Source organism: Vicia villosa, linkage group LG2 (genome assembly GCF_029867415.1).
Source record: "Vicia villosa cultivar HV-30 ecotype Madison, WI linkage group LG2, Vvil1.0, whole genome shotgun sequence".
In the NCBI taxonomy this organism is placed as follows: Eukaryota; Viridiplantae; Streptophyta; class Magnoliopsida; order Fabales; family Fabaceae; genus Vicia; species Vicia villosa.
Window position 1 is genome coordinate 25,502,101 of NC_081181.1, and position 15,569 is coordinate 25,517,669.

The window sequence follows — 15,569 nt, forward strand, 5'->3', positions numbered from 1 at the left end:
GTTTGAGATGCTCTCTTTTTCATTTTCATCATGAGACTCATCTTTCTCTTTCTCAGCATCTTTCTTTACAATATTTTCATTCTCGTCTTCCTTATCTTTGACAATATCTTCAGTGGATGGACCTGCACCATTAAACGAAAGACCTTTCTCGACATATTTTGTATAAGATTCATCAAAAGACACGTGTACTGACTCTTCTACTATAAGTAATCTTTTATTATATATCCGATATGCTTTGCTAGATTGTGAGTAACCAAGGAAGATGCCCTCGTCAGCTTTAGCATCGAATTTACCAAGATTATCCTTACCATTGTTCAATACAAAACACTTACAACCGAATACATGGAGATGAGATACATTTGGTTTTCTACCCTTTAGTAATTCATATGGAGTTTTGTTTAGTATAGGACGTATTGTTATCCTATTCAAAACATAACACGCGGTGCTAATCGCGTCAGCCCAGAAATACTTAGGTAGACTACCCTCATTCAGCATTGTTCTTGCCAACTCCTCTAGAACACGATTTTTACGTTCAACCACTCCGTTTTGTTGTGGTGTTCTAGGAGCTGAAAAGTTATGCTCAATTCCATGTTTATCACAGTATTTTTCAAAAAGATAGTTTTCAAACTCTCCACCGTGATCACTTTGAATTGCAACTATTTTGGTGTTCATTTTGTTCTGACATAATCTTGCAAATTGCGTGAAAGCTGGAAAAGTTTGATCCTTACTAGGTAGAAAGATTGTCCAACAAAATCTAGAGTAATCATCGACAATGACAAAACCATATATGTTTCCACCTATGCTTTTAGTCCTTGAAGGGCCAAAGAGATCCATGTGAAGGAGTTCAAGAGGGCGTGATGTTGAAACCACGTTCTTTGATTTAAAAGAGATTTTTGTTTGCTTTCCCTTTTGACAAGCATCACATAGATGATCTTTTGAAAACTTCATTTTAGGTAAGCCGATTACTAAGTCTTTTGTGACAACCTTGTTAAGTAAGTCAAAATTTATGTGGGCGAGACGTCTATGCCAAAGCCATGAGTCTTCGCCTAGAGCAATTAGACACTTGATACTTCATCCAAGTTTAGCATATAGATGTTGTTTACTCTTAAGCCATTAAACATAATGTCTCTTTTCTTAGTATGTTCTATTGTGCAGCCAGAATTTGTAAATGTTACTTTAAAATCTTTGTCGCACAATTGACTTATACTTAAGAGATTATGCTTAAGACCTTCTACTAGCAGTACATCAGTTATAGTTGTGGTAGAGGGGTTACCTACACTTCCTTTACCAAGTATGGCTCCCCGATTGTTATCTCCGTAGGTGACATACCCCTTTTTCTTTGCGTGAAACTCAACGAAAAGAGATATGTCTCCAGTCATGTGTCTTGAACATCCGCTATCAAGGAACCACAACCTTTCGGCAATGTCAAGACACTTTTCCTGCAAAATTAATTTAGAGAGGGAGGTCCCCAATTTTCATTGGGTCCTTGGTAGTGAGTACATAATTTGTTGCACTTAGGCAACCATTGAAATACTCCTTTAGGAACCAAAATCCTCCTAAATTTGCATTTTTCAATGGTATGACCCTTTTTGCAACAATAGTGACAGGTAATATGATGAGAATATGCTGTTTTGCTAGTTGATACTTTTGGTACAAAAGTATATTTGCTATATAAAGGAGTATACGACCTTTTGAACTTATTTGGATCAACCGCAAAAGTCACTTTTGGTTGTAGAGCCTTGTCTAATTTGGCTTTTAGATCTCTTACTTCTTTTTGCCAAATATGACATGTCTCACAACCAAACCATGATGTAGGATCTATCTCAACTTTATCCTTTTGAATGTCTAGCATAGATTGTTTTAAAGCTTCCATATCCTTTTCGGTTTTCTCAACTTTTGATTCAAGATATGAAAAGATTTTCTTATTTGAGGCCAAAAGATTGAAAGCTTCAATTGCATCTCTATGTAATTCTTCAAAAGCAAGTTTTAGTTGAGAATGAGATACCTTGTCTATGAGTTCAGGTTTAAGATGACTTACAAGTTTCTTTTTCTTGTGTTGATGAGCCATAAGGCATAAGTTTGCCGATTCTTCTTCATCGCTTGATGAGCTTTCACTAGATGAATCACTTTCCCATGCTATGTAGGCTCTTCTAGATTTGTTATGACCTTTGCTTTGGTTCTTCTCTTTTTCCTTCTTAAGGTATGGACAATCCGGTTTGTAGTGACCGACTTTGCCACAATTAAAGCAAGGCCCTTTGATTTTTCCTTTGTTGTTGTCATCTTGTTTGAGCTTGTTTGATTGCTTTCTATAGTTGATCAAGCCTTTGTCGGAATGTTTTGCTCCATTTTTCTTTAGGTATTTGTTGTATCTTCGCACAAACAGTCCCATTTCCTCATCATCGGAGTCTTCATCATCACTTGTATCACTATCCTCTAGCTCTTGTCTTGAGGTCTTGGAGCTTGAAGCTTTTAGAGCTATTGACTTCTTCTCTACCTCTTTCTCCATGTTCTTCTCTTTCTTTGCTCTTTTCTCATGCATGTCAAGGCATTTAAGATGTTGTTCATGTTCCTCTAGTTTACCAAAAAGAGTGGTAATGTCTAAGGTGTTTAGATCATTTGCTTCCTTTATTGTTGTAACCTTGGGTTGCCATTCCCTGTTCAAACATCTTAAGATTTTGTTAGTAGCAACTGCATTGGAAACAGGTCTATCAAGAGAATTTAAACGATTTTTCAGGTGAACGAATCTCTTCTGCATGTTTTCGATGGATTCACCATCTTCCATGTGGAAAAGTTCGAACTCTTGAGTTAACGTATTGATTCTAGCTAGTTTGACATCATCCGTTCCCTCGTGGGCAACTTGCAATGTGTCCCACATAGCTTTAGCGGATCTACAATGGGAAACGCGATAGTATTCATCAACTCCTATAGCTGAGATTAGAATGTTTCTCGCTTTCCAATCGTATCCATATCTCTTTTCATCTTCAGCATCCCAAGTATTTTCTGGTTTTGGAACAACTGCACCAGCTGCATTTGTCATGGTGATCTGAAAGGGACCATTGACAATAGCTGTCCAGATGTTCCTATCAATTGCATTGATGTGGACACACATACAATCCTTCCAATAGCCATAGTTTTCACCGTTGAAAACTGGAGCTCTATTGTAAGCCCCTTTAGGTCCGGAAGCCATCTTTCCAATAAGTGTTTCACGTAGCACGGAATAAACCAGAGCTCTGATACCACTTGTTAGACGCTGGCCTAAGGATCTAGAGGGGGGTGAATAGATCTCACAGAGTTTTTCGGAATTATTTCGAACTAAGGCGAAAGCGGTTCTGAATCGACTTGCGTCTATTCCGGACCGTTATTGCAAGGGTCGTATATGTGACAAAACCACAAGATAATTGAGATTAACGATGAAATGATATGTTATCGAATCAATATGTTTCACTATAGAAAATCGATTAACTTCTGATTTGATAAACTTTGATTTGCAATGCAGTAATAATGAAAGAAGCAAAAACACAAACACTTGGTGATAATGATCAAATTGATGGTGATTCAATGTGTGATGAATTGTGATGTTTATACAAGTTCTTAATTCACAATTTTAACACTCGAATCGTTGATCAATTTGCAATTATAACCAAATATGAACAGAACGTAAATGAAAAGATAAAAGCGACAAGAAAATGATATTTGTTTAGGCAGTTTGTCGATCGTCCTTGCTACGACTACGTCTGCCCCCAATTCCAAACTGAAATTGGGAAATCTTCCATTAATGTTGAAAGCAGTTTATACAAAGAAGATAACAAAGCGATAAACAATAAACCAAATTTATCGATCCTTTGAATCTTCTTCCCCCTTAATCTTGAGCCAGATCAAGGTCTTCCAAGAGCCTCACTTTGATCCCTTTCTGCAGTGTCTTGAATTGCTTGAACACTTGTTCTTCAATCTTCACACTCAGCTGGATCCTTGATGAAGCCTCTTGATAAAAACCCCCAAAATTCACCAATCTTGGAGGACAAAACCCTCAGATTTTATTCACCAAAAACCCCACAAATCTTCACCCACTAGGAATCTTCCATTCCGTTCCATGGACGTTATCGATCTTGAACGCAAACCCTCAATGCAAAAATGATTGTGTGTAGTTGTGTTGGAGTTGTGTCGATGATCGAAGATGAGAAGCCTTTGTGTATCTTTCAGTTGTTGGTGTTAAGAAACTGCAATAATGACCCTTGGACAATATATATGAGAGCTAATCAGTTGGAGCAGAGAAAACCATAAATTTTGGCATTTTTGATCAAATAGGTCGACCTCTTGTAGTGCTTAGGTCGACCTAACAGAGCTGCATTTGCTTTGAATAACATTTGTTCCCAGTTAGGTCGACCTGTTAAGGAAGTAGGTCGACCAAAATCCTCTTCATATACGTTTTGGGGACTTTTCTTCAGTTTAGGTCGACCTAGTTGTTGTGTAGGTCGACCTATCAGAAGGATGTGTAAATTTCTCCACTTTAGGTCGACCTGGGTTGGGAGTAGGTCGACCTGACTGCTGTTTTTCTGAGTTCTTCTTGTTTTACTTGTATTGAGTCGACCTATATGTATAGTGGGTCGACCTGCTCTGTCTTGAGTGACCAATGCTTGCTTTTCTTTGAGTTCTTCTGCTTGTGCCTTGTTGCTTGTTTGCTTGTGGAGTTTGCCATGGATCAAAAACACCTTTGTGAGTGTGATCTTGTATTCACAGGTTTAAGTTGGGGAGAGTTGTTAGTTACCAAATTGTGTTAGTATTTTGGGTAATTTTTGGTAACTTTCAAGTCTTTTTGTGCAAAGTATTAGTAGTTCATTATCATTTGGTATATATATTCGTATATTTATTTTATTGTCGAATAGTTCTTATCTTTGCAATTTGTGTTGGAATTTGTAGTTTTGCTAGATAGATGGAAGCTTGAACCATGGAAAATGAATAGAAGATATTTCAAGACCAAAAGCCAAGAAATTCTGGAAAAAGATATCGCGCTAAGCACGGTAGTAGCGCGCTAAGCGCGGTTTTGAAGAATAGATGGAAGTTCTGGCAGAAACTTCCGCACTAAGCCCGGTCTAGAGCCCGCTTAGCGCGGTTGGGCGGTTTGACTATTTTGGGATAGCGCGCTTAGTCGGCTTCACCGCGCTAAGCACGGTCTGAGAAATTCTATTTTTCTATTTAAGGAACATAACAGAATTTGTGGGAGAGTTAGACCATTTTGAGAGAGAAGAAACCCTAATATCAACATTTCATCTTGGAATCAAAGAATCGAAGCATTGATCGTCGAGAAATCACCGTTGATGCTTGATATCCTTCCTTCCTTCTTGTGCAAGCTACCATGTCAATGGATAGCTAAACACTTTTGTGTCAAGGCTTTGATGTAATCCTCCTTACTTTTTGTATGTTTTTCTTATGAATATTGTGTATGAACAAGTTGTTAATCAATATAGATGATCTAGTTGCTTTATCTTAACTTTCTATGGTTTAAATGTTTGTGAAATACAATATTTCAATCTTGACCTAACTTTATCATCTATCAAACATTAAGTTTAGACATGGAATTAATGGGTTATAATCACTTAGAATCGGTTTATAAATGTTATTTGTATTGTTCAATCGATTGAGAAATCGTTGGTTGAGCAATAAAGTAAATCTTGCTATAACGTTGCAGAAACGAACGATATAGACGAACGATACGTGAGGTATTGATTGATAACGAATTCATACGCATGTTCTTAGGAAGACATACAATTTTAGGTTGATGAAATCAAGTCTTGATACTTTTCTTTAAAACTTATAACTTTCCTTATTTTAATCTTTGCTACTAAACTTGTGAATGATCTTTTACAAAACCAAACCCAAAGTTACATTAACTCAAGACAACCTAAACTATAGAACGGCGGCGATATCGCACCAATTCCTGTGGAAACGATAATCTAAAAGTACTCCAATATACATTTCAACAGAGCACGTGGCCAACTGCCTCCCGAAAGATCTTCTGATCGACCTCATATCATTATTTATATAAAAAAATGTATTGTCGATTTAAATTTTTGTATAGATACAACACAGGTTAAATAATAAATTTTATTCGTTAAATATTTTTGTTTTTGTTTTTATTTTATTTTTATTACATTTTGAAAACAAAAGCGTGCGTACCATACCAACACTCGGAGGAGCGCACGGGTAACACACCAGTACCGTGTGAACACACAGGTAACCCTACCAAAATTCCTACGAACCCACGTTTTATTACATTTTTCTACAATTAAAGAAAATAAAAATAATGTATGAATTCAAATGCTATAAAATGAGTTGTTTTTAAATTATTAATGTTTCTAATATTTTTATTTTGAAATTATTTTCATTTTAAGTTACAAAATTTTTTAAGCTAATTTATGGAAAATTGTAATATATATTATTGATGTAAGACAATTTTTGTTTATATTTTAAAAAAAGGTATTTCTTGTAAAATTAATAAATTATTTTGGTTAAACAATTTTGTTTTTCTTATTTATATTTTTATTACATTTGAAAATAAAAGCACGTGTACCATACCAATACTCGTGCGAATGCACAGGTAACACGCTAGTACCGTGTGAACGCATAGGTAACCATATCACAATTCGTGTGAATCCACATGTTATTAAATTTTTATACAATTACAAAAAATAAAATAATATATGAATCCAAACACATAAAATATGATTTGTTTATAAATTATTTATGTTTTTTATATTTTTATTTTGAAATTATTTTTTTATTTAATATGCAATATTTTTTAAGATAATATATAAAAATTAAAATATATATTATTGATGTAAAATAATTTTGGTAAAACATTTTGTGTTTATTTTAAAATTAGGTATCTCTTTTGAAAATAATAACTTATGTTGGTAAAAAAAATTTTTTTATTTACATTTTTATAACATTTTAAAAACAAAAGCGTGCGTACTAGACTATTTTGAAAACAAAAATGTGCATTAACAATAAAAATTTTAAAAAACTTATACAAATATATTGCAGTCTATTTTTTATTTTTTATTTTTTCCAATAATATTTTGATATTTTTAATTTGTTTGAATTTTCATGAAAAATTGATGACAATTCCGCGATCAACAAATATATACCTATACTAAACAGTGTTAATATTAAATTTGCTCAAATATGTTTTATTATATGAATTTAATTTAATATATGGGTTTAATGGGGATGCATGACAATATAATTTTACACAGTCATTCAATCAAAATATATCATTATGTCATGTTATATAAGTTATTTAAAAATTTTAGACTGACTTAACAGAATACATGATCGGTGATCGATATGGTAAAACTATTTTATTTAATATATTGTGAATATTCCTTTATAATAAAAGTGAAATAAATTTGAATAAAAGTAATATTTTGTTTGTTCTATTTACGTATGAAATGGTAAGTGGAGATTATTATATAAAATTAGTTGTTTGTTTTGTTGATGTAAGCATTAGTTAGCTGTGAAATTTGTCGAGAGAGAGTTGTGTGACACCATCGACGAGCTCCATAGCTTTCCCGCGAACTAATAAAACAGAAGAAAGTCGTTGTCTTCTCACTGTCTGTTGTATCTCCGCAATTACAATCTGTTTATTTATTTATATGAAAGTTGAAAAATTCCTCGCATCTGTTACGGAAAGGAAATTCCCCATGGATGAAAATGCAAGATCCAAACCAACTCCATGACGGAAACGAAATTCTTCACGTTATTATGTTTCGTTGACCACCACCAACAACAACGTGTCACGTTCTTTTTTCCTTATTGTAACTATAACTATTACGAATCTTAACTTTTCTGACCTGATCGGGTTCTGAGTTTTGTTCTACATTGCCAAATCAGCAAGGCAATATGAACAACAAGTATTACAATTGTTTGAAAATTGATTGAAAAATGAGGAGGAAGTTACATCTAAGCAAGATCTATTCCTTCGCATGTGGGAGACCGTCTTTTAAAAGAGAGCATTCACATATCGGAGAGCGCGGATATTCACGACATGTCTCGTGCAATCAACCGCACACTTCTTTTGAGTACGCAGATAATTCAGTGAGCTCTACAAAGTATACTCTCGCTACATTTTTGCCCAAGTCACTCTTTGAACAGTTTAGGAGAGTCGCTAATTTCTATTTTTTGGTTACCGGTACTTTGGCCTTCACAAAAATTGCTCCCTATACAGCTGCTAGCGCCATTCTTCCTTTGCTTATTGTTATTGGCGCTACTATGGTTAAAGAGGGTATCGAAGATTGGAGACGCAAAAAACAGGTACCGTACCTACCTTCTTCATTAACTTGTATGTATGCATGTATGTATGTATGTATGTATGTATGTATGTGTGTGTATAATTATCATGGGTTGAATAACTACCTCTACTACAGGATATTGAGGTCAATAATAGAAGAGTTAAAGTGCATAACGGGGATGGAACTTTTGAATATACTGAGTGGAAGAATCTGAAGGTGGGGCATATAGTTAAGATAATAAAAGATGAATTCTTTCCTGCAGACCTACTACTTGTTTCATCAAGTTACGAGGACGCGGTTTGTTATGTCGAGACAATGAATTTGGATGGAGAGACTAATTTGAAGTTAAAACAAGGATTGGAACTCACTTCTTTTTTACAACAAGACTTTCACTTCTCTGATTTTAGAGCTTCCGTCAAATGTGAAGATCCAAATGCTAATTTATATTCATTTGTTGGGACTATGGACTTTAATCATCAACAATATCCTCTATCTTCTCACCAACTTCTTCTTAGAGACTCTAAACTTCGTAATACTGACTACATCTTTGGCGTCGTGGTCTTTACTGGTCACGATACTAAGGTTATTCAAAACTCCACCCATCCGCCTTCGAAAAGAAGCAGAGTTGAGAAGAAGATGGATAAGATTATCTACTTATTGTTTTGCATTTTGTTTTTTATGGCGGCTCTTGGATCTGTTTTCTTTGGAATTACTACGGAAGATGATTTGAACCAACAAGGTGTCATGAAAAGATGGTATCTAAGACCAGACCATTCTACAATTTTCTTTGATCCTAAAAGACCTTCTGCTGCGGCTATGTTTCATTTTTTGACAGCCTTGATGTTATACAGTTTCTTCATTCCAATCTCATTGTATGTATCAATAGAAATTGTCAAAGTTCTTCAAAGCATCTTCATCAATCAAGATAAACATATGTACTACGCCGAAGCAGATAAACATGCCTATGCCCGTACTTCAAACTTGAATGAGGAACTTGGACAAGTTGATACAATACTTTCTGATAAAACAGGAACTCTCACTTGCAACTCAATGGAGTTTATAAAATGTTCCATTGCTGGGGTAGCTTACGGCCGTGGTGTTACAGAAGTCGAGAGGGCCATGAATAGAAGAAATAATTCTCCTTTGATTAATCACATCACGGATTCTCCCATTACAAATCAACCCGTACCCATCAAAGGTTTTAACTTCACGGATGAAAGGATAACCAATGGAGCCTGGGTTAATGAGCCTAATGCAGATATTATCCACAAGTTTTTTCGCTTGTTGGCAATCTGTCATACAGCCATACCAGAAGTGGATGATGATGCAGGAAATGTCTCGTATGAGGCCGAATCTCCTGACGAAGCAGCATTTGTGGTTGCAGCCAGAGAGATTGGTTTTGAATTCTATAAAAGGACTCAAACTACTTTATCCATCTATGAATTGGATCCTGTTTCTGGTGACAAAGTCGAAAGGTCAGTTTTTATTGTTATTTTTTGTTTGTTTGTAACTCACCTCTTCAAGTAATGCGGAATGATAAACATTTTTTTGCAGAGTTTTCACACTTCTGAATGTGTTAGAATTCAATAGCACAAGGAAGCGAATGTCAGTGATAGTGAAAGATGAAGAAGGGAAAATTCTTCTGCTGTGTAAAGGAGCAGACAGGTAAGTGATCAACAGTCTTGTCTTTTGTAACCTTGGTATTTTGGCATTTGACCTTATTGAGCGGTTCTGCGTCATATTTGCATGCAGTGTCATGTTCGAAAGACTTGCCAAGGATGGTAGGGAATATGAAGAGAAAACCTTGGAAGATGTGCATGATTATGCTGATGCAGGTCTAAGGACCCTGATATTGGCTTACCGTGAACTTGACGAAGAGAAATACAAGGAGTTTGATAAAGAATTTTCTCAAGCAAAAATTTCAGTTAGTGCAGATCGGGAAACATTGATAGGTGAGATAACAGATATGATTGAGAGTGATCTGATCCTTCTTGGTGCAACTGCGGTAGAGGACAAGCTCCAAAATGGGGTGAGTTTGGGAGAGAAGTGATTACGTGCGAGGATTTATTGGTTGGAACAGAACTTGAAATGATTCCTCTTAATTGTTTTGCTAGGTTCCTGATTGCATTGACAAACTTGCACAAGCTGGAATTAAGATATGGGTTCTAACTGGCGATAAAATGGAGACTGCCATCAATATTGGGTATTATATTATGATTTTTCCATGTTTCATCATGATAACTGTTTCTCAAGGTATCTTACATCGATGTACAATTGCAGTTTTGCTTGTAGTTTTCTTAGACAAGGAATGAAGCAGCTTATAATTCAGTTGGAGAGTCCAGACATTCAAGCATTGGAGAAGGCTGGAGACAAGAGGGCCATAGCAAAAGTAAAATAATCATCAACTTATTAGTATATTCTTTATCTCCTGTAGTTTCATATTATGCATACCGACAATATATGTCTGTCTTAGCATTACAATATCGCACTAAGAACTTGTTACACGGAGAGTTGATGTCTTTATTTTATCTGAGATATATGGCTGAAAACTTGTTCTCGTACTTTATGGATTGTTGCATTCATTAATTGTATTTACATGACAATATTCACTTTTGTTTCAACCTAAAAAAAGGTTGATGAATGCTTTATGTTCTTTTATTTTTATGGTTGCATAGCATGGAAGGAATAGCTTAGTGAAACTTTCGAGTTAATCTTGTTTCTTTATGTTGACTCATGTTTCAGGCTTCGAGGGAAAGTATCCGGCATCAGATATCTGATGGTGCTCAACAGCTTGCCGCCTCTAGAGGAACCTTTGAGCAAGCATTTGCACTAATTATTGATGGAAAATCACTTGCCTACGCTTTAGAGGATAATACCAAGGACATGTTTCTAGATCTTGCAGTCCGCTGTGCATCTGTTATCTGCTGCCGGTCATCGCCAAAGCAGAAAGCACTAGTATGCTACAATCTATTCTGACATTTTATTTTAGTTCGGCTTAGTTTTAAAAAATAATACATTTTATTGGTTATTCCCTTAAGGTTACTAGACTAGTAAAATATGGAACTGGTAAAACTACATTAGCTATTGGTGATGGAGCTAATGATGTTGGAATGCTTCAAGAAGCTGATATAGGGGTTGGAATCAGCGGAGTTGAAGGAATGCAGGTATAAACTATAAACTATAAGCTATTCTTGTGTTTGTTCTTTAATGCTTCCTTGTACTGTTTTGTTACAACTATTTTGTTCTTCCAGGCTGTTATGTCTAGTGATATTGCAATCGCACAGTTCCGTTATTTGGAAAGATTACTTCTTGTACACGGACATTGGTGTTACAGGAGGATCTCATCAATGGTATTGACACTCCGATCATTCTATAGATTGCTTATTTGGTTTTGATATTAGCTTGTTGATTATTACTCTTGTGACAGATATGCTATTTTTTCTACAAGAACATCACATTTGGCTTTACTCTATTCTTGTATGAAGCATGTACATCATTCTCTGGACAGCCTGCATACAATGACTGGTTTTTGTCTCTCTATAATGTCTTCTTTTCATCACTTCCAGTGGTTGCCCTGGGAGTCTTTGACCAGGATGTATCTGCTCGGTACTGTCTAAGAGTAAGCTCACTTTTGGCTGTTATTTTCCCTATCACACTCTAACTACATATGATGATGATCATTTGTTGGCAGTTTCCTATATTGTATCAAGAAGGTGTGCAAAATGTCCTGTTTAACTGGATGAGGATCCTAAGTTGGATGCTAAATGGATTTATGAGTGCGATAATAATATTCTTCTTCTGCACAAACGCGATGGAGATTCACGCCTTTGATAAGGAAGGAAGAACTGCGGGGAGGGATATACTCGGAGCAACTATGTATACATGTGTGGTTTGGGTTGTCAACTTGCAGATGGCACTTGCCATAAGTTACTTCACACTGATTCAACATGTTTTCATTTGGGGAACCATTGCTCTATGGTACCTTTTTCTATTGGCTTACGGTGCACTACCTCCTGGAATTTCCACAATTTCTCATAAACTCTTCGTTGAAACTCTTGCACCATCTCCCTCTTATTGGATTGTGACATTGTTTGTGGCGATCACAACACTCATACCATATTTAACTTACTCAGCAATCAAGATCCAGTTCTTCCCTTTTTATCATGAGATAGTACAATGGATAAGGTATGAGGGGAAGTCAAATGATCCCGAATTCTGTCATATGGTGCGCCAGAGATCCTTGCGCCCAACCACGGTCGGTTCAACAGCACGCTTAGCAGCTAAGACTAACAGCATCAGAGAGAGTTTTACAAGATGATGATAATAATAATAATATATACTTTTCTTCAACCTTCAGATGATCAAGTTTGTGTATAGCAGCCTGAAAATGTTTTGGAGGCCGTACAAAACTTACATTTGCACTATTGATTGTAGCTTTTTCTGTGTATATCAAGAATTCTTGTTATGACCAAGTAGCTTTGCTTCTTAATATAGATAGATACCATGTCATAACAGATTTCCCGGTTCATTTAGACTCATTCTTTTATTTCATTTCATTTTATCATCTTATAAGTCTATGCATGTTACATAAATGAGAAAATTTATAACTTATTGTGAGATTTTGGAAGGAACAAAATAACCATCCTCCATAGCAATCTAAAGCATTTTATCTACGGACAGCAAGTGTACATACATACATTCTTTCTAATATGTATAATTTACTCCTTTGAATATGGGAGCTCTATTATACGCACCCTTCAGATTCAATCAAAAGACCAACTCTGAAGCTAATTGTTGATTTGAATATGGGCGTAGTCTAAAAGGAGGGGGGTTGAATAGACATTTTCCTAATAAAAAATTGTTTTCAAAATCGGAATTAAAAAACATAGGAATGGAAGTTTAAAATACATTTTAAAAGAGATTGCGCGATCAAATTAATGTACAAATGAATTAAATGACAACACAATGATGATGAATCAACTAATCTACAATATGGAAATTAATCCAATTATATTCAAACAAAGATGTTTGAATAAAATGTGATTACTTAATACAACAATCTCGAATTACAATTTTGAAGAATAATCACCAGAAAGAAATGATTTTTAAAACTTTTAATTTAAGAGTTTAAAATCATTTTAGAAAATATTTGAAAGTAAGTAGCAGAAAATAAATTTTAGAAAGTAAAAGTTAAGGGCAGAGAGAAGACACTAAAAATCATACAAGTAAAAAATGACTTAGTTTTGTCCTCGAGATTTGATCTTGAGAGGATCCAATAAAACTTAAGAGTTTTTAACAGGTTAAATCCCTGAACCCCCTTATAAAAGGAAAATGAAGTTTGTGGCTAACTTTCAACAAAACAATGAACAAGGAGAGAAACGTGAGTCTTCCTTCAAATCAATCGATTGAAGCAGTTTGTCTTCTTTCCATAAGAAAATTGGAGTGTTTGGTCTTCAAGCTTCAAACCAAGATTTTGCACGGGCTTACCTTGAACCTAAGAAAGTTTTTAACACCGAGTTGAGCTCACAAACATATGAGATTTTATACCAGGTTGATCTCCAACCTTAACATGCTAGTAACATCGGGCTGGGCTTGAACCAAACCTTGGTTTTATACCAGACTAACCAAGAACCTGTAAGAATTTAACATCGGACTGATCTTAAACCTATGAAAGTTTTTAAACGGTCAGAGCCTTCGAACAAAACCAGGAGACTTAAAAACTAATTCCTCAAAACCAAGCCTTTAACAAGTTTAGCTTTGAACCCAAAAATAATCCATGTATGGATGAATTTTTCAACCAAGATAAAAACAAATTTTACTTGGTGAACTTACAAATCTACCCTTCCAAAATTACAACTGCCTCACTTGTAAAACAACTTTCTCGAAAGTGCTATGACTAAACTTTAGTGAGAGAAAGTAAACATAAATTATTTAAAAAGAGAATAAGGAGTGAGTAACGAAAACTCACGCTTCTCGATGAGAAATTATGTGGGAAGGGACCTCTATTTATAGGCTAGAGGTTTGCACAAAAAAGAAAAAAATTTGTGGCCAAATTTGATGAGTCATCGATTCACATAATGCTTAAATCGATTGGTCGGCCTAAAAACAAGCGATTAATAAGTTTTAAAAATCAAGAAAATATATATAGTTGTTACCTATCATTAAGATGTTGTCCTAACCGCTAAGGATACATTTTTGCACTAACTCAATCAAATGAGTATAAGTGCCAATCGATTGGCAAGAATAACATTAGCCAAGAGCTATTCTGACAACTCCTAACTCATACGACATGACTTCAAGGCATTTTTAGAAGTGTTCTCTTGAGAAAAATAAGTTTGAAAACTTTTTTGTGTGTGTGATTAGTCGTATACTTTACGAGAACACCCTTATGTTTTTACAATGTATATTCACTCGGACGTATCAGATTAATCTCATACACACTTAAAGTCTCGTTAGATGTTTCGCTCTTGTAGACAATTGCTTGAGCTTTACTTTGAGATGAGGCTTAAGGCATATTTCATTTATAACCATCATGTGAGAGTCAAGTTTATTAAGTCCTATTGATCCGATTGTATCTTTAGCCATTTTTTTTTTACTTTAGTTATAGTCATTATCAAAAACATGTTCATCTTTAATATTTGTCATCATCAAAAGCATGTTCATCTTCAATAAAACTTCCTTGATCAATAACCTGAAAACATAATTCCACAAAGTCTTCCACTAATAAAAAATTTACATAGTATCCTTTTATACAAATGATATATATACTTAGAACTTAGATTTAATAGCTAGGTTACAAATCAATTTACTAAGCTTTAGAATCTTCAACATCTACAATCTTTAATAAATCCACCTTATTAGAACCAAAGCACTTTGAGATTCTGTCCGCAACAATTTTCACTCAATCCCACCAATAAACTTGTTGAAGGAGATAGAAATTTCAAGACCTCTAAAAAAATAACTTCATTTCTTTACTGGATGTCAACCTCTAGAAATCCACAACCTGATTCGTCTATTTAAAAAAATATTTTTCACAAGAAGCTTAGAACACCTACTGAATGTCCTATTAACTAGATCTCACACTCTTTTCTAGAGTTGAGCAACACTCATCAATGGTGTTTTTGATTTGAGGAAGAAATGAATTTTTTAGAAAATCTCACGCAAAAACTTTACAAACTCAAAAAATAAACACTCAAAAAGTTTTTTGTGACAAAATTTTGTGAAATTGATGAACACTCAAGGTTTTTCCAAATGTTAATCTCTGAATTATTCAAGTTATAA

The 15,569-nt window shown here is 34.8% G+C and overlaps 1 protein-coding gene across 1 annotated transcript; it reads left to right on the forward strand.

Moving 5' to 3' along the window:
- Window positions 1-7,941: 7,941 nt before the first annotated feature.
- LOC131648738 (putative phospholipid-transporting ATPase 9) lies at window positions 7,942-12,606 on the forward strand. Its single transcript, XM_058918467.1, has 11 exons — window positions 7,942-8,310; window positions 8,424-9,763; window positions 9,843-9,953; window positions 10,041-10,317; window positions 10,403-10,491; window positions 10,569-10,677; window positions 11,031-11,243; window positions 11,327-11,452; window positions 11,540-11,638; window positions 11,716-11,907; window positions 11,980-12,606. Exons 1-11 carry the CDS (start codon window positions 7,942-7,944, stop codon window positions 12,604-12,606), a joined length of 3,552 nt encoding a protein of 1,183 aa, XP_058774450.1.
- The last annotated feature ends 2,963 nt before the right edge of the window (window positions 12,607-15,569 follow it).

Coding starts and splice junctions, on each gene's coding strand:
- LOC131648738 (XM_058918467.1), top strand. CDS start 7,942: ATGAGGAGGAAGTTACATCTAAGCAAGATCTATTCCTTCGCATGTGGG. Junction 8,311..8,423: donor ATTGGAGACGCAAAAAACAG/GTACCGTACCTA, acceptor CCTCTACTACAG/GATATTGAGGTCAATAATAG. Junction 11,639..11,715: donor ACAGGAGGATCTCATCAATG/GTATTGACACTC, acceptor CTCTTGTGACAG/ATATGCTATTTTTTCTACAA.